This window comes from Grampus griseus, assembly GCF_964374135.1.
Source record: "Grampus griseus genome assembly, chromosome: 1".
In the NCBI taxonomy this organism is placed as follows: domain Eukaryota; kingdom Metazoa; phylum Chordata; class Mammalia; order Artiodactyla; family Delphinidae; genus Grampus; species Grampus griseus.
The window spans coordinates 157,941,210-157,961,020 of NC_139017.1; the positions used below are offsets into that span (position 1 = coordinate 157,941,210).

The window sequence follows — 19,811 nt, forward strand, 5'->3', positions numbered from 1 at the left end:
AATGGGACCTAATGAAACTTAAAAGCTTTTGCACAGCAAAGGAAACTATAAACAAGACGAAAAGACAACCCTCAGGGGGCTTCCCTGGTGGCACAGAGGTTGAGAGTCCACCTGCCGATGCAGGGGACACGGGTTCGTGCCCCGGTCCGGGAAAATCCCACATGCTGTGGAGCGGCTAAGCCCGTGAGCCATGGCCACTGAGCCTGCGCGTCTGGAGCCTGTGCTCCACAACGCAAGAGGCCACAACAGTGAGAGGCCTGCCTACCGCAAAAAAACAAAAAAAAACGACAACCCTTAGACTGGGAGAAAATATTTGCAAACAAATCAAAGGACAAAGGATTAATCTCCAAAATATATAAACAGCGCATGCAGCTCAATATTAAAAAAAACAAACAACTCAATCCAAAAATGGGCAGAAGACCTAAATAGACACTTCCCCAAAGAAGAGAGAAGAAGCACATGAAAAGCTGCTCAACATCACTAATTATTAGAGAAATGCAAATAAAAACTACAATGAGGTATCACCTCACACCGGTTAGAATGGGCATCATCAGAAAATCTACAAACAACAAATGCTGGAGAGGGTGTGGAGAAAAGGGAACCCTCTTGCACTGTCGGTGGGAATGTAAATTGATACAGCCACTATGGAGAACAGTATGGAGGTTCTTTAAAAAACTAAAAATAGAATTACCAGATTTCTAGAATTCTAGATTTCTAGAATTACCAGAATTACCAGATGGCCCAGCGATCCCATTCCTGGGCATATACCCAGAGAAAACCATAATTCAAAAAAACACATGCACCCCAATGTTCATTGCAGAACTATTTGCAATAGCCAGGTCATGGAAGCAACCTAAATGCCCATCGACAGACGAATGGATAAAGAAGATGTGGTACATATATACAACGGAGTATTACTCAGCCATAAAAAGGAATGAAATTGGGTCATTTGTAGAGACGTGGATGGATCCAGAGACTGTCATACAGAGTGAAATAAGTCAGAAAGAAAAACAAGTATCGTATATTGACGCATATATGTGGAACCTAGAAAAATGGTACAGATGAACTGGTTTGCAGGGCAGAAATAGAGACACAGATGTAGAGAACAAATGTATGGACACCAAGGTGGGAAAGTGGCATGGGGGAGTGGTGGTGGTGGGATGAATTGGGAGATTGGGATTGACATATATACGCTAATGTGTATAATGTGAATAACTAATAAGAACCTGCTGTATAAAGAAATAAAATTAAATTAAAAAAATACTTTATGGGTTAAACAAAAATGTTTGAGGGGTTGAATTTATCTCATGAATTAATTGTACCAATCTACTGATCACAATTTTACTAGCAATTCTCTAAGGGAATCCTCTCCCATCTTTAGGCCTTTGCATATACTACGGCCTAGAATACAGTTCTCTTCACACCCTCTATTCAATCTTTAAGTTGCAACTGAAAAGTTAATTTCCCCAGAAAGCTGTCCTTGACCCCCAGAGTCTCAGTTAAGTAACTCTCTGAAGTGCTCCCCTGAGAACCCTGTACTTCTCTTGTCATTCAAACTGCACAGAAATTGTGCTTGCTTGCTCTACTCCGGGAGGCCAGGAGCAGGTCTATCTTTATTCTAAGAAAATAGCACAGGGGAGTTCACTGGTGGCTTAGTGGTTAGGATTCTGGGTTTTTACTGCCATGGCCCAGGTTCAATCCCTGGATGGGGAACTGAGATCCCGCGCGGCTTGTGCACAGATGCCCAGCACTTAGTAAGTACTCAATAAAAATCTGTTGTCATAATAAATTAACTCTCATTTGGATTATTTTTTGGTTTCCTAATTGGTTCCATTTATATCCAGCCTTACCCTGTTCCAATCCATCTTCCATAACGGTGTCACAGAAATCTTTGAAAAAGTCAATGCCCTCCTCTAGAACATTCAGGACAAAAGAAAAGATTCTAAAGACTAACATAGTAATCAAGGAACTTTGCAAGGTTCCTTTTCCAATCTAATTCTCCCCCTACTCTCTTTCATAATATTATACTCCAGACAAACAACTCTTCTGCAACAAGACCTACAGAGCTTCCCACCACAGTGACTGTAATCAAGCCTTCCTACTATTTGAAATTCATCCTTATCCTAAATCTCTGAAGGACAAAGCCCACCTCAAAAGCTGCCTCTTTTACAAAGTAAACGCAAATCTCACCCTAAGAACCCATCTTTATCCCAGGCCACAAAGTTCCAAGAAATATGACCTCACGATCAAAAACCACAAAACACACAAGGAAACAAAGCACCAGAGGTAAGAGCCCATAGAAACAACTAATAGCAGAATCAGATCCTCAGGGACCTTGGATATAAGTTTAAATAAAAAAGAACAGCACTGAATTTCTATACACCAGTAAGCAATTAAAAAATAAAAAATTCAGAAGATACAATTTATGACAGCATTAAAGAAATGAAGTACTTGGAAAAAATCTAATAAAAGATGTACATCAGCTTTATAGAGAAAATTACAAAACTTTATATTGATAGCCAAAATCTCAACTGCCCATCAACAGTGGAATGGATAAATATAGTATATTCTACAATTAAATAGTACACAGCAATTAATATGAATAAGCTACAGCTACATACAAAAATGTATATTGTATAATTCCATTTATATCAAGTTCAGCAAAATTAAACTATATTATTTAGGGATGGGTAATTAGGTAATTAAATTATGATGAAGAGCAAGGAAGCATTAACAGAAAAGTCAGGATTCTAGTTACCTCTGGGGGAAGAGAAGAGGCTGTGATCAGGAAGGGACATATGTAGGTTTCTGAGGTACTGGCAATGTTCTATTTCTTGAACTAGTTTGTGTTTACATGTATGTTTACTTTATATCCATTTGTTAAACTGCATATTTGTTTTATGCACTTTTCTGTGCATGTGTTATATTTCATAATAAAGAAGCTAAAGGAAATCTTTATGTGAGACATTTAAAAAGAACTAAATAGGGACTTCCCTCGTGACACAGTGGATAAGGCTCCGCGCTCCCAGTGCAGGGGGCCTGGGTTCGATCCCTGGTCAGGGAACTAGATCCCACATGCATGCCACAACTGAGAGTTCACATGCCACAACTAAGGAGGCCACGTGCTCCAACTAAGACCCGGTGCAAATTAATTAATTAAAGACCTAAATAAATGGAGATATACCATGTTCATGGATTCAAAGACTTAATATTCTCAAGATATCAATTTTCCCATTTTCCCTAAGCTGAGGCACAGAGTCATTGAAATTTCAACAAAAATCCTAGTAGATTTATTTGTAGCACTTGATGAGTTAATTCTAAAATTTATACAAAAGTACAAAGCGCAAGGAACAAGTCACTTTTTTTTCTTTTAAAGAACAACAAAGTGGGAGGACTTAATACTAGATACCAAGACTTCATAAAAAGCTATTATAATTAAGCCACTGTGGCAATGGCATATAGGGCAATAAAGAGACCAAGTCAAGAGAACAGAGAGCCCAGAAACAGACTCAAACATAGTACCTGGCACTAAGTAGGTGCTTAATAAGTATTTGTGGAATAAATGAATAAATACGGACATTTCAGATACAAAAGTGGTGGCACTTAGCGGGGAGAAAACAGACTTTTCAACCAATCAGCTGGGACAATATGGGGGAAAAAGTTTCAGTGGATTCCCTACTTCAAATCATTTTAGGGAACTCCCTGGCAGTCCAGTGGTTAGGACTCCATGCTTTCACTGCAGGTGGCACTCCTGGTCGAGGAACTAAGATCCCGCATGCTGTGCAGTGCAGCCAAAAAAAAGAGATACATAACAAACCATATTACAAAATCAATTCCAAATACAGTACATATCTATATGTGAAAGGGAAACCTATAAAGATTTTAAAAGATTAATATAGGATCATACTTTAAGGGTTGGGAAGGATTTATTAAGACATAAAAAGCACTTATAAAAGAAACAACAAATATGACTATGTTAAAATTAAGAATCTCGGGACTTCCCTGATGGCGCAGTGATTAAGAATCTGCCTGCCAATGCAGGGGACACAGGTTCGAGCCCTGCTCCGGGAAGATTCCACATGCCGCAGAGCAACTAGGCCTGTGCACCACAACTACCAAGCCCACACTCTAGAGCCCGTGAGCCACAACTACTGAGCCCACGTGCCACAACCACTGAAGCCCACGGGCCTAGAGCCCGAGCTCTGCAACAAGAGTAGCAACCTCAATGAGAAGCTTGCACACCATAACGAAGGGTAACCCCCTCTCCACAACCAGAGAAAGCCCGCGCAGCAACGAAGACCCAACACAGTCAAAAATAAATAAACGAATAAATTTTTTTAAAAAATTAACAATCTCTGTTCATTAAAGATACATTAGATTGAAAAAACAAAACCAAAGTAGAAAATACTTACAGCAATATACTGACAATGAACTATATATACCAGAATATATAAAGAACTACTACAAATTGTTAAGAAAAAGAAAGTCAAACAACCCAAGAGGAAAATGGGCAAAAGACATGAAAATACATTTCACAGCAGAGGACATACAAATGGCTAATAAACATATAAACAGATGCTCAGTTTCACTGGTCACTAGCAAAATGCAAATCGAGACCATAATTACATATTGTTTTTTTTACACCCATTTGATTAGTAAAATTTAAAGTCTGATTCTAAGTGTAGGAGAGGATGTGAATCACGGTATCTCTTATATATTGCCAGTTCATTCAACCACACTGAAAACCAACTTGGCATTTAATATGCACATATTCTACAGTCCAGCAATTCCACTCCCAGAGAAAGAGCCATAAGAAAATTTTGCCTATATGCACTAACAGACATGTACAAGAATATTCATAGTAACACTGGTCCTAACATTGAAAACCTAGATACAAATTAAGACCACAGGAGAATGGATAAATTGCAGTACACTGACATCATGAAATATTATTCAGCAGAGAAAAATTAAAGAATTATAGCTACATGCAACAAGGTGGATGGATTTTAGTAGTTATAATATTGTGAGAGATAAGCAAGTCCCCAACGACTACACGTAGCATGATACCTTTTTTAAAGAATTCAAACACAAGTAAATAAATACTATAACTTGTTTAGGCACGTACAGACATGATAAACATAAAAATATGATAAGCAAGAGAATGATAAACACGAAATTTAGAAGAGTGATTGGGTTGTAGGAATATGAAGTTCACAGCATTATTAAAATATTTAAGTAAAATGAATGAATAAACAATAAAATAACATTTTTAAAAAGAAGACCAAGCATGAACCTTCTTTAGATGCTTATAAGCCAAGGATAATGATTAACCCAATTCTGTGTATCCAAGGTCCAATTAAAAGAGAAACAAAACAATAACCAATCAAAAAGAAAAATGGGCAGAAGGCTTGAATAGGAACTTCAAAAGGGAAACCTGTAAAAAGATCCTCAACCTCACCAGTAACAAGCGAAACATAAACTGGCAAAAAAATTTAAATATAACAAAATCAAGTGTTGGCAAGGACTTGGAGCAACTGTAATTCTTCTACACTGGTGGCAACTGGAAACCATGTTGGCATTATTTAATAAGGGTGACTGTGTACCAATGTCCTGACCCAGCAATTCTACTCCTAGTACCTCCCCTTCTGAAACTGTAGCATATATGCATCCAAGAAACATGCTCAAGAATGTTCACAGCAGCAGTGTTTGTAGCAGCTCAAAACTAGAAACAAACCAAATGCCCACCAATAATAATAAATAGACAACTTGTAGTATACTCTTTCAATGAAATACAGTGACAATAAATACAGCTACATGTATCAACATGAATGACTCTTAGGAACATGTTGAGCAAAAAAGGCAAGTCACATAATAAATACTGTATGGCTCCACTTATGTAACATTCAAACATGTAAAACATGTACTATTTAAGAATACATACGGGTAGGGACTTCCCTGGTGGTCCAGCAGTTAGGACCCCACACTTCCAATGCAGGGGGCCCAGGTTTGATCCCTGGTCAGGGAACTAGATCCCGTATTACCAAATCCCACATGCCGCAACTAAAGACCCTGAGTAATGCAACTAAGACGCAGCACAGCCAAATAAGATAAATAAATAAATATTTTAAAAAGAAAAAAAAGACTACATAATGGTAAATTTATAAAGACAAGCGAGCAAATAATAAATCCCAAGTTCACGGCAGAGGTTAACTCTGGGAAGAAGACAGGATCAGGGAAGGGCATACAGGAGCTTTAGCAGTCATGGAAATACTCCTTTTCTTAAACTAGGTGGTATTAATAATAATGTGGGGCTTCCCTGGTGGCGCAGTGGTTGGGAGTCCGCCTGCCAATGCAGGGGACGCGGGTTCGAGCCCTGGTCCAGGAAGATCCCACAGGCTGCGGAGTAGCTAGGCCTGTGCGCCACAACTACTGAAGCCCGCGTGCCACAACTGCTGAAGCCCGTGCGCCTGGAGCCCGTGCTCCGCAACGGGAGAGGCTGCTGCGATGAGAGGCCCGTGTACCACAATGAAGAGTGGCCCCCGCTTGTCGCAACTAGAGAGGGCCTGCGTGCAGCAGCGAAGACCCAATGCAGCCAAAAATAAATAAATAAAATAAATAAATTTATAAAATAATAATGTGATTCTTTATACCCTACATATATTTTATAAAAATTCTTTCATATCTATTCAATATTTTATAAAAACATTAAAAAAAGAACAGAAGACAATGAATAAGAAGACTGGGACTATACAAAATTAGCATCCAAGGCAAGGAAGAGAGCAGGATTTTTATTATGTAAATAGGAAGATGCCTGGATGAAAAGTGAAGATTTAGATTCTGGGACAGATTAATTAGACGTGTAGAGACAGAATTGGAGAAGGAACCAAAGAGGGTGAAATTGTGTGAAAAAAACTTCAACGTGTCTCCTTCAGGTACAGAAACTTCTATGAGCAGTCTAAGGAACTTCTTTCAAGACTGACTCTCAAAAGCCATTAATTGGGCTTCCCTGGTGGCGCAGTGGTTGAGAGTCCGCCTGCCGATGCAGGGGACATGGGTTCGTGCCCCGGTCCGGGAAGATCCCACGTGCCGCGGAGCAGCTGGGCCCGTGAGCCATGGCCGCTGAGCCTGCGCGTCCGGAGCCTGTGCTCTGCAACGGGAAAGGCCACAACGGTGAGAGGCCGGCGTACCGCAAAAAAAAAAAAAAAAAAGCTATTAATTTCAGGACAGACACTAAAATAAATGGCTCTTTGTGCTTTGGGAAAGGGATGCTAGAATCATAGCCCAGAGAAAGGAGAAGAAAGAAGGGATGAATGCAAAGAAATACTGCTGAGGGGAAGAGGACTAACGATTCATACTCAATAAAGAGATAGAGCCAGAGAAGGAAAAAGATCACATGAAAGAGAACGAGGTCTAGAGATTTCAGAAAGAGATTATACTAGGGTTTTGCTTTAGAAGTTTACAATAAGCATACCACACAGATGAAGTAATCTCCAATAATCTCTATTATCTCCTATGATAGCTACTGTTGGTTGCTTCCCAAAGAACCAGTCTTTCCCTTCTTTCTTGTTAAGAGATCTCAATTTGGTTGCGTGTACCCAGCCCCAAGAATCAAATTGCTGGTGAATGGTCTAAGGACAGCAAATGACCCAAGGAGATTTAAGGGGAAATCTGTTAGGAAGCTTCTAGGACGAGTTTTCCTCTTTAATAAAAAATAGAGTGTGGGGTGAGGACAATGGAGAGTGATCCAAATTAGGGTTGCTGTAAACATTAAGGAAATAACAAGTAGCTCTGGCTTGGTACCTAGCAATCACCAATAAATGTTAGTTAATTTTTCTTCTCACTTAAAGATAGGATCAATTTTTTTTTTTTTTAATATTTTCTTGGGGGACTTCCCTAGTGGTGCAGTGGTTAAGAACCTGCCTGCCAATGCAGGGGACATGGGCTCAAGCCCTGGTCCACGAAGATACCACATGCTGTGGAGCAACTAAGCCCATGTGCCAAAACTACTGAGTCTGCACTCTAGAGCCTCTGAGCCACAACTACTGAGCCCGTGCACCACAACTACTGAGGGCCACATACCCTAGAGCCCACACGCCACAACTACTGAAGCCCGCATGCCCTAGGGCCTGCATGCTGCAACTACTGAAGCCCGCATGCCTAGAGCCCGTGCTCCACAATAAGAGAAGCCACTGCAATGAGAAGCCCGCACACCACAACGAAGAGTTGCCCCTGCTCGCCGCAACTAGAGAAAGCTCACGCACAGCAACGAAGACCCAACACAGCCATAAATAAATTTCAAAAATATATATAAATATATATATATATATATATTTTTTTTTTTTTTTTTCTTGGCCGTGCCGTGCGACACGTGGGATCTTAGTTCCCCGACCAGGGATAGAACCCTTGTCTCTTGCATTGGAAGCCTGGAGTCTTAACCAGTGGACCGCCAGAGACGTTCCAGGATCCATTTCTTTTTTTTTTTTTTTTAATTTATTAATTTATTATTTATTTTTGGCTGCCTTTGGTCTTTGTTTCTTTGCCCCTTGGAGGGAGGGGGGCTGGGGAGACTACTTTACATTGCGGTTGCGCGGGCTTCTCATTGCAGTGGCTTCTCTTGTTGTGGAGCACAGGCTCTAGGCACATGAGCTTCAGTAGTTGTGGCTTATGGGCTCTAGAGCACAGGCTCAGTAGTTGTGGCATATGGGATCTTCCCAGACCAGGGCTTGAACCCGTGTCCCCTGCACTGGCAGGCGGATTCTTAACCACTGCGCCACCAGGGAAGCCCAGGATCCATTTCTTAATACCTCAATATCACTCATGGAGGTTGATATAGTCCCTGGGGTATGACAAGTACTCAACAAAAATCTGTTAAATGAAAAAGAGAGTGCTTAAGGTAACACTTGAAAATGAGTAAGATATAACTGGACAGAGTAAATAATGCTCCCAATCAGGATGGGGTGGAAAGAGGCAGAATCTGATCTGGCTGACTTGGAGAGGTTCTGAGGAGGGGAGTGGCAGGAAAGGAGGCAAGCTGAGGCCAGGTCAGCATGGTGTAGGTGTGCAACAGGAAGCGCCATAAGGCCTTGATGCTTACTATTCCACATTCAGGTAACGTCTCTTTATCTAAATGCTAGTCTGCTCCCTAGAGTTCCTGGAAACCTCTGCTACCTTTTATGTTTTTCATTCCCAGATGCCCTTCACACCTGAAAATGCTCTCTAGTCCCAAGATCCGTCTGCTCCTCTATCTACCTTCCTTCCTTGCTTCCCCAGCTGCCTCCTCCAGTGGCTCTAGAGACATGACACAGCCATCTGGGACAGAGACTTATCTCCTTTCAGTCTCTGGAATGGTGAGGAAGGATACTGCTGTTGCTAGGTTACTTAAGCTGTCAGCACAGACTTTTAACAAGACTCTTATGCTCTAACTGTAAGACAACATGGGGGCTTCCCAGGTGGCGCAGTAGTTAAGAATCCGCCTGCTAATGCAGGGGACACGGGTTCGAGCCCTGGTCCGGGAAGATTCCACATGCCGCAGAGCAACTATGCCCGTGCGCCACAACTACTGAAGCCCACGTGCCGCAACTACTGAAGCCCACGTGCCTAGAGCCTGTGCTCTGCAACAACAGAAGCCACTGCAACAAGATGCCCACGCACTGCAACGAAGAGTAGCCCCTCCTCACCGCAACTAGAGAAAGCCCTCGTGCAGCAACGAAGACCCAATGCAGCCAAAAATAAATAAATTAATTAAAAAAAAAAAAAGACAACATAGGCCTCCAGCCCCCCTTTATTTTCTCATTTGGACCCTTGTGACAGCCTCCTAACTGGCCTCCCTGCTTCTAAAATGCATGCCTGTTCCTATCTCTCATTTAAAATACTTCACTTGTGGAACCTCCTTGGTGGTGCAGTGGTTAAGAATCCACCTGCCAATGCAGGAGACACGAGTTCAAGCCCTGGTCCGGGAAGGTCCCACATGCCGCAGAGCAACTAAGCTCGTGCACCACAACTACTGAGCCTGCACTCTGGAGTCCGCGAGCCACAACTACTGAGCCCGTGTGCCACAACTACTGAAGCCTGCGCGCCTAGAGCCTGTGCTCCCCAACAACAGAAGCCACTGCAATGAGAAGCCTGTGCCCCACGACGAAGAGTAGCCCCCGCTCACCGCAACTAGAGAAAGCCCGTGCGCAGCAACGACGACCCAACACAGCCAAAAATAAATAAATTAAATAAATAATAATAAATAAATAAAATACTTCACTTGCTCTTCACAGCTTCCAGAAGAGGTTCAGATTGGGAACCTCTGGACCAAATTTGGTCCACAGATGTGCTCATGTGCTTTTGTTTGCACACATTTAAAACAAACAAACTTGGGCCAATATTTTAAACCTGGGAGATTTTACATAATAATCTAGAGTTCTGGCTTCTCTTTAAAAACTGATAGATGGGGCAAAAGTCATCAGATGGAGCTGAGTCAAGATGTTAGACAGTCCATACTCTCTAGTAACTAGAGACTTGGCATCTAGTTCAACACAGTTCCAATCACTCTTTTTTTTTTTTTCTTCTCCAGCCATTGGATTTTTTGACCCTGGTGCCACAGAGTTGCTTAGTACATCCAATCCTTGCTGACCTCTCCAGCTCTAGCTCCCCTCTCTCACACCTGTGAACTTTATACTACAATACCTGCACACTGAACTACTTATATTTTCCCCAAACACACCATATTGTTCTTACCTCTCTGCCTTTTTGTGTATGTTCTTTCCTCAGCCTAGAATGCCAGTCCCCTCCTGAACTCCAGGCTAAATTCTATTCAACCTTTAAAACACTGCTCAGATATCACCTCTAGAGAACATTCCAAGGCTCCCTTCCACCTTCACACCTTATTATCTCTGCATCTTATACATTGTTTCATTGTTGCACTTACACACTGTACAATTTATTTGTGTACATGTTAGTCACCAGCACTAGAGTGAGCTCCTTAAAAACAGAGAATCTCTATCATTTACAGTGTCTGCCATGTAACAGTCACTCAACACATTTGATAAATGAGTAGTTGAAAAAATGAGATAATGAGTGACATATGGGGAACCAGAGCTGACGAGGTTAGGGAGGGGTGACGCTCCCAGTAACTCACATAGATTTCCATCTTTCGGTAAAGACCATAGTTAAGGAGCAAATTGTGAGTCATGCGGATTCGGTGAGGCTTCATTGGGTGGCCTTGTCCATAATAGTAATTTCCAACATCCCCTGAAGAAGAAAGAGTGACAGTTTCAGTGACACAGTTAGACATACACTTCCAGGAGAACCCATGAATATTTACAACAAATTTCTAGGCAAACTCTCTTTCTGGTTCATCCTAGACTCCAAGATTCTCTCCCACCTCAAGGAAGGGTAACTCCAAAAGAAAAAACAAACAAAAAGCAGGGGACCTTGGTGAGATGAGCATTTAAGGATGTCTGTCTAGCCCAGTTTTTTCCCCTGGAGCCTACAGGCACTAGGATAGTGTGAGGAGGTCATTCCAAATCTACTGGGGAACAGTAGCGAGTGAGGTGACTCACCTCACTGTATCTCCAAGGAATTCATTCCCACAACAGAAAAATAACCATCACTACTTAGAATTACTGTAAGTCACAGTTCACCTCTTGCACATCATGACACTTTATGGTGTCAACGTACATTCGCATTCATTTTCCTACTGGATTCTCACAAAAACCCTGTAAAATAGTTAGGATAGGGAGTATTATTCCCAGTTTATCTATAAGAAGACTAAACTCACCATCTCTTGATTCATCTATAGCAATAACCTTCTAATTGGTCCCTCTGCCTTCAATTCAAACTATCTGCCACACTGTTACCAGTTATTTTCCTAATATACAGCTTTGATAACATCACTCGCCTATTCAAAAATCCTTAATGGTTCCCCATCCCCTACAGGATAAAGAATAAAGAACAACTTCAGTAGCCTGGCATTAAAGGAGTTTCTTAATCTACTTTTCCAACTTCCTACCACCACCACCTTGCCCCAGCACGCGCGTGTGCGTGCACACGCACGCGCACACACACACACACACACTCTCTCTCTCTCTCCCTCCCTCCCTCCCTCCCTCCCCCCCCTCTTTTTTTTTTTGCGGTATGCAGGCCTCTCACTGCTGTGGCCTCTCCCCTTGCGACTCCCCTACGCGCAAGCTCAGCGGCCATGGCTCACAGGCCCGGACCGGGGTACAAACCCGTGTCCCCTGCATCGGCAGGGGGACTCTCAACTCTCAACCGCTGCGCCACCAGGGAAGCCCTAGCTGCCTGTTTTTTGTAAATAAGATGTTATGGCACACAACGATGCCCATTAGTTTATATATTATCTATGACTACTTTCACATTATAATGGCAGAGTTGAGTAGTTAAATAGTTACTACAGAGACCCACCCATATGGTACACAAAGCCTAAAATATTTACTATCTGGCCCTTTACAGAAAGTTTGCCAATCTCTGCTATAAATGCACTAGATTATTACCAGCTTCCTGAACATGGCATTCATCTTCACACCAAAGTATCCTTTGTTCAGACTGTCCCTCTGACCTGGAATGTCATTCCTTCTCTGATGATCCTCATACTACAAAGCCCAGCTCAAGCTCCAACCATAGTCTTGATCAGAATAAATGGTCTTTTCCTCTGCATGCAATTTATATATGGCATGTAATTTTGTTTTGTATCTAAATTATTTACATATCTATTTTATGTCTACAAGACTAGCTCCTTGAAGGCAAGGACAAATATGCCCTGTACATCATAGAGGCTCAATAAAGATTCAAGGAACTGAGGTGAGACTCAGAGAAGTTATGTGCCTGCTCAAGATCACACAGCTAATGAATGATCTGGGAGTTAACCCTGCTAACTCCGAATCCGGAATGCTAAAAACTACATTGGGTTTCCCAGGTACCTGCTTCAGTTCGCACTTAATCTAAAGGGCTCTGTGAGTCTACTTGGTAGAAAGTTCCTGGAACAATATTTCAAAATCACGTGAATTGCACACCCAAAGTTCTCTCCTTGGACGTCCATCAGGATTAGGCAGATCTTTCAGCACCAGTGAAAAAAAGGCCCCAACCTCTTAATCATTGATTTGGTAGTGCCAGAAACAGGCTTCATTCCAGGGAGTAATGCACTGTGGGGAATGCCACCAACAGCATCCAAGCCACTCCAATTCTCTTTGGCACAGACAGGGCCTGGGATAATGGGAAGCTTCTAAACAGTTGGATATTTAGGATCTCATCCTCTTCTCTATCTTTTTAAATAAACTTTATTTTTTAGAACAATTTTAGATTTACAGAAAAATTGCAAAGAAGTACAGAATTCTTAGATACTACACTACTATTTCCCCACTACTAACATTTTACATTAGTAAAATAAAAAGTATTTGTTACAATTAATGAAGCAATATTGATACATTATCATTAACTAAAAGTCCATACTTTATTTAGATTTCCTTAGTTTTCACCTAATGTCCTTCCATCCTCTTCTCTTAATCTTAGTGAGGCCTGTGCTCTCAACCAGAGCCACAAGCCAGAGCACAGCATGTAGTGGCATTCAAGAGGGACCATTGTCCCATACAGGCACAGACTTTGAGACGCAGTAGCAGGGAAGGCAGGCAGAAGAGTTTGTTCCCAGGGCTCCTCAGACAACCTTATCAGCCATGGGGGGCGGTGGGGGGGGGGTAGAACAGGTTCTCAAGGCATTGGCAGAGACATCCAGATGCAGACCCAATTTGTGGGCAGTCAGGAGTCACAAGGTCATTACTATGTGATATAACTGGCTTCCTGCTTACCCATATCTCTGGCCTATCAACCCAGAATCCAGCCAAAGTTTAGACCTGGGGAACTAAGATAACTTATGTAGAAAGCTAAGGGAGTACCTGAGGGTGGGGTCCAAAGATACCATTTTCCTTAACAGTTTTTAATCAGGTTGCTGAGAGACTTTAAAAAGAAATAATGCTTTTTGGGCTTCGCTGGTGGCACAGTGGTTAAGAGTCCGTCTGCAAATGCAGCGTACATGGGTTCCTGCCCCCGTCCGGGAAGATCCCACATGCCATGGAGCGGCTAGGCCCATGAGCCATGGCCACTGAGCCTGTGCATCCGGAGCCTGTGCTCCGCAACAGGAGAGGCCACAACAGTGAGAGGCCCACTTACCGCAAAAAAAAAAAAAAGAAGAAAGAAATAATGCTTTTTATATAGAATTGGCCATCCCCATCCACTAACCCTGGCTAAGGAAGGCCTACTATACTATGCAATTTTATGTAAGGAATTTGAGCATCCTTTTGATATTTGCACTGGGGTCGTGGAACCAATCCAGCTTTTTTAAACTTTTTAAAACTTTTTTAAAAAGAGCTTTTTGCACTGTTCTTATAGTTTCTCAGCTTTATAGGGGAGTGACCTGAGGCCCGGTAAGGTAAAATGACTTGCCCAATACTTCAAAGCTTCTGAGTGGTAGAGACAAATCTGAGCCCCAAACTAGTGACCTCACTGCAAAACTCACAAGTAGTTTCTCAAAAAGTAAGAAATCTCCCTTCTCTAAAGACTGATGTCTTTCCACTTTTTCTCTTTTTAAACTGAGAGTGTAGAGATCACAAAACTGTGCAAACTGATAAGGCTACAGAGTCAGACGCCAGCCTCAAATGGGCCCTCACCACTGTCCAGCAATCCTTCCAATTTTTTTTCCTGGCTCCCTCTTTCATAACAGCTATCTCTCTTCAAGATTCCTACTCTACCAACTGCCCTCCCCCACTCTCAGGAAAAGGAATATTCTCTTACCTCATCTTGAAAACTCCCTCCACTTTCTCCCCATCATTTCCCCTTCAAACTTACCTATCTCTGAACTTTTCCTTGCCACTTAACCTCTCTGTCCCGGAGGAACTTCCCCTTGCAAGACTAGTGTCCCTACCTGTGCTCTGGTTTCCATCTCACCTGGTCTCTTCTCAGGAATCTCCATCATTACTAGCCCCTCTCTCCAATATCTGGCTATTTTCCTTAAGAATTTGCAAATACTCAACTCTCAGCCACTACATCTCCCCTTTATCAACAACCCTCTCTCTCTGTCTCAACAAGCTTCCTTTAAAAGATCGGCCTAGGGACTTCTCTGGCAGTCCAATGGTTAGGACTCTGTGCTTCCACTGCAGGGGGCACGGGTTCGATCCCTGGTCAGGGAACTAAGATCCCGCATGCTGCGCAGCGCTGCCAAAAATAATATATAAAAATAAAAAAAGTTCAACCTAATGTCTCCTCTTAACCCATCCATTCATTCTTCAATCTACTGCAATTCAGCTTCAGTTCCAAACCCTGCACAGGAAACAGCTGTTGCCAACACTTGGCCACTCCCTCTCTCTTTTGGCTACTGTAACCCAACACTTTTTGGTTCACTTACATCTCTGGTCGTTCCCTTTGTATCTTTATTCATTTAATCAACAAGTATTTCTTGAGAAAATATGTGCCTACTATGAGCTAGGCACTGTTTTGGGGACTGAGCATACAAAGGTAGACAAAACATGATCCCTTTCCCTAAGGACCTTACTGTCTTTAAGAAGTATGAACAAGTAAATGGGCAATTCCAATACACTGTGACAAATGCTATGGCAAGAGAGTGCAGAGCATGAAGAACACTAGACTTTTTCTCAGTCCACTTCCTTAGAATTCCGCCCTGGACCCTCTTCTCTTTTCACTCTATACAACTTCTTACATGGGATGCGAGGGTGACTGCATCCTCTCCTATAAATAAAATTATCACCTGTATGTATGTATTCTGACAATCACCAAAAATCTCTATCTTCTTGTTTGTCTTCTAAACTGCAGACCTGAATGGCCAACTGCCTACTGGACACCTCTACTTGGATATCCCCCAGACATCTCAACAAATATTTCTTCAAAAAACAAAACCCGGGGCTTCCCTGGTGGCGCAGTGGTTGGGAGTCCGAGTGCCGATGCAGGGGACACGGGTTCCCGCCCCGGTCCGGGAAGATCCCACACGCCGCGGAGCGGCTGGGCCCGTGAGCCATGGCCGCTGAGCCTGTGCGTCCGGAGCCTGTGCTCCGCAACGGGAGAGGCCACAACAGTGAGAGGCCCGCGTACCGGAAAAAAAACAAAAAAAACCGGAACCTCCCTGGTGGCGCAGCGGTTAAGAATCCGCCTACCAATGCAGAGGACAAAGGCTCGAGCCCTGGTCCGGAAAGATCCCACATGCAGCGGAGCAACCAAGCCCCCGAGCCACAACTCCTGAGCCTGCGCTCTAGAGCCCGCGAGCCACAACTACTGAGCCCGCGCCCAGAGCCCGAGCCCCACAGCAGGAGAAGCCACCGCAGTGAGAAGCCCGTGCACCGAACGAAGAGTAGCCCCCGCTCACCGCAACTCAAGAAAGCTGGCACACAGCAACGAAGACCCAAAGCAGCCAAATAAGTAAATAAATAAATAAAACAAAACCCAAAGTTATTAACTGACCCTGCCTTCTACAAACACTCAGCATCAAACTGCCCAAACCAGAAACTTGGGATCCTTGTCTTCTTCCTTACTTCTCCATTCATGCGTTTAATTTCTGTCCCAGAGTGATAGTTCCAAGGTATAAATATGATGATGTCACTAACCTGCATACAACTTCAATGATTCACAAGTGCCCTCAGAATAAAGTCCAACTTCCTTAGGGTGGTATGCCCAGCCCTTCATGATCTGGTCCCCATTTACTTCTCCAGCCTCATCACTTGCAACCTTTCTCTCACTCCTGCTCTCTACCTTCTAACACTGTGCCCTCAAATCTATGCCTCCACCGTTCTGCACATAGACCTGCCGTTTTTCAAACGTGCTGTCCTCTTACCTCTCAACTTGCTGTTATCTTTGCCCTGCCTGGGCCTGGCTAATAACTCCTGTTCTTCAGGTCCTAACTGAGATGGCACCTCCTTGCCTGACTCCTCAGGCTGGGCGGGTGCTTCTTCTCTGTGCTCCCAGAACACTCTGAGCTGTCCTTCCTCCCAGCCTGATAGTGGAGAGCAATTCTTTGTCATTGTCTACCTGCTCCTCCGGACTGAGAGGAAGGTGGCAAGTGCTTTGGTCTTCCCATGGCCCCAGACGCTAATGCTACCTAGAACAGAGGAAGCTGCTGCTCCACAGATCTCTGTTCAACGAAAAAGTTTGTTCTAACAAGTTGCATCCTTCTCCTTCCAACCTCAGGGGTTCCATTTCCCAGCAGCAACTGCAGGGCCTGCTGGGAGATGGGGAGGGATGCTGGTGACCTCTAGGTGGTGAGCTCTGATGGCCTCTCACCAGAAGAGATGAGGAAGGAAAGGGGCAGTGAGAGACCTTCGGATTCTCAGCAGTAACATGTAACCCTGCAACCTTCTCCACCAGATTCTGCCTCCCCCCTCGGACTCTGCCTCCCCTCTAGGAGGCCGCCGCAAACTCCACATCAGACTTCAGAAGTCCCCTCCAAAGTGACCTCAGGCTTCCCCAGGCGACCCTCTCAGCCTCGGACTCCTCCCTCAGCATCCCCTCTCAGCCTCGACCTCCTTCCCCTTAGCCTCCTCCCTCAGGCTCCACCTCCTTTCCTCTTAGCCTCCTCCCTCAGCCCCGACCACCTTTTTTCAAACTCCGCCCTCAGCCTCGACCTCCTTCTCTCAGCCTCCTTCTCTCAGCCTCCTCCCTCAGTCTTTCCCCAATGCCTCAGCCTCCCCCCTGAGATCTCCTCGGCTCCCTCTCCCAGATGCCGCCTAGCCCGGTCCCGCCCCCTACCCCGACGCGAGGACTGTGCTCACCGTCGTAGTAGTAACAGACTTTCCTCCTGGTGCCCTGAGTCTGCGCCATCTTGCTCGCCTCCCGTCCCTCCCGTCAGTCTGTCCGTCCACCCTCCCGCCCGCCGGCAGCTCCGCTCAGCGTCAGACCCAGCAAAGAGGGGGCGGGCCTCCAGCGCGTTCCGCCCGTCCCCGCCCGGGCTCACCTATAGCCGCGCAGCCCGGGCACCGCTCCAGCCAATCAGAGGCGCCGGGGCGGCCCGGAACTCGGCGGGGGGCAAGGGCAGCCCGGCGAGGCCTCGGAGGGCCCCCTGGGCCTGTACCAAGGTCCGCGACAGGGGGTGGGGCTGCCCCAGGACCGTACCATTCGTCCCGGGGGAAGAAAGCCGGACTGCAAACTTCGCTGTCCCATTCGGCTTTGGGAGAGTGCTTGGAGATCAGAGACCAACTTTGTCATTTGACAGAGGCCTACGGTGGAAAGTGACTTGCGCAAGGTCACTCAGCTGAGTTTGGAGCAGGAGAAATAAATTGACAAAGGACAGGAAACTGCTGTAGGCCAAACGCTGTGCAATAGCTTTACCGACATTATCTCAGTCATCTCCATTATTCTTCACGACGGCTCTGGAGGGGGCCTTTTTATCACCATTTAACAGACAAAGATAATGAAGTTCGGAACTTTGTGGCTTCCTCAGAGTCACACAATAATTACGTTCAATTTTCAATCGTAATTTTTTGAATGCCTACTATGCATCAGAGGCACATTAAAAATGTGTCAGAACCCAGCCTTTCTTACTCCAAAGCCTACGTCCCTGATGCAGTCACCTAGGAGAACTGAGTGCATTTAGATGGGAGGAAACTGATTGTCCCCTTATACTGGGAGCAGAGTTTCTCAGGATACTGAAGCTACTGATATTTTGGATAATTCTTTGTTGTAGGGGACCGTCCTGTGCACTGTAGGATTTTTAACAGCATCCTTGGCCTCTCCTTATTAGATGCCAGTAGTACCCTGACCCACCCCCAACTGTGACAACAGAAAGTGGCAAAATGTCTCCAGGGCAAGGGGGAGGGGATTGGAGGGAGTGTAAAAGTGCCCCCCACCCTACCCTTGAGAACCACTGCACTAGATCAGTCATCAACTAATCATTATTGAAAGCTACAGACTGAAAAGCACTGTGATGCGCTATTAAAATAACAACACAGGGCTTCCTTGGTGGCATAGTGGTTGAGAGTCCCCCTGCCGATGCAGGGGACACGGGTTCGCTGCCGATGCAGGGACACGGGTTCGTGCCCCGGTCCGGGAAGATCCCACATGCCGCGGAGCGCCTGGGCCCGTGAGCCATGGCCGCTGAGCCTGTGCGTCCGGAGCCTGTGCTCCGCAACAGGAGGGGCCACAACAGTGAGAGGCCCCGCGTACCAAAAAAACAAACAAACAAACAAAAAAAAACGACAACAATATTAATATTTAGTGAGTGCTTACTATGTGTGAAGTAAGTTACTCATGAGCCTATAGATCTATAGGATCTATAGATATATATTTTATGCCTCTTTACATCTTAAAGACTGCTTGGGCACTTGTGTTCCTCACCTGGGAACTGCATTTGGGCCACTAATTACAAATGTAACAGATCTAAGACTGGGCACTTCTATTATAGAAGCAGCAAAAGACCAGGGAATAAACCCTATTCCCAGTTCTGTGTTGCTGCTTCCTAGCCAGGAACCTTTCTGGGCCCCCATTTCCCTGTTAGTAAAATGGAGAGTGTAAGAAAACAAAGTTCACCAGCTCTGTGGCTGCAGCAGTGTCCAAAGGAGGAGGAGGGTGGGGATCAGATGAGGTCATGGGTGTGGCAGCATTTTATAAAATGCAGAACAGGAATCACAAACTCAGACGCTTGCAGAGGTCACGCAGGTGATGTAAATGAGTGGATTTATATTTATATTGGTTTGATTCAGGTACTTTGCTTTTTAATATTGGATTCTTTTTCACTTTCTAAAGAAATATGTCCTTCTCCCCATCTTTCTTCAAACACACTGCCATCTTCAGGGATCTTTAATTTTCCCACTTTT

General features: G+C 44.3%; 1 protein-coding gene across 1 annotated transcript in view; it reads right to left on the reverse strand.

Moving 5' to 3' along the window:
• HDAC1 (histone deacetylase 1) overlaps positions 1–17,910 on the reverse strand; it is a 40,402-nt gene extending 22,492 nt beyond the window's left edge. The window contains exons 1-2 of the mRNA XM_082669237.1: positions 17,772–17,910; positions 11,126–11,238 (exon numbers count right to left, since the gene is read on the reverse strand). Of these exons, the coding sequence (XP_082525363.1) occupies positions 11,126–11,238; positions 17,772–17,820 (162 nt within the window). The 5' untranslated portion in view covers positions 17,821–17,910. The remainder of the gene's footprint in view (positions 1–11,125; positions 11,239–17,771) is intronic.
• Positions 17,911–19,811: the final 1,901 nt, after the last annotated feature.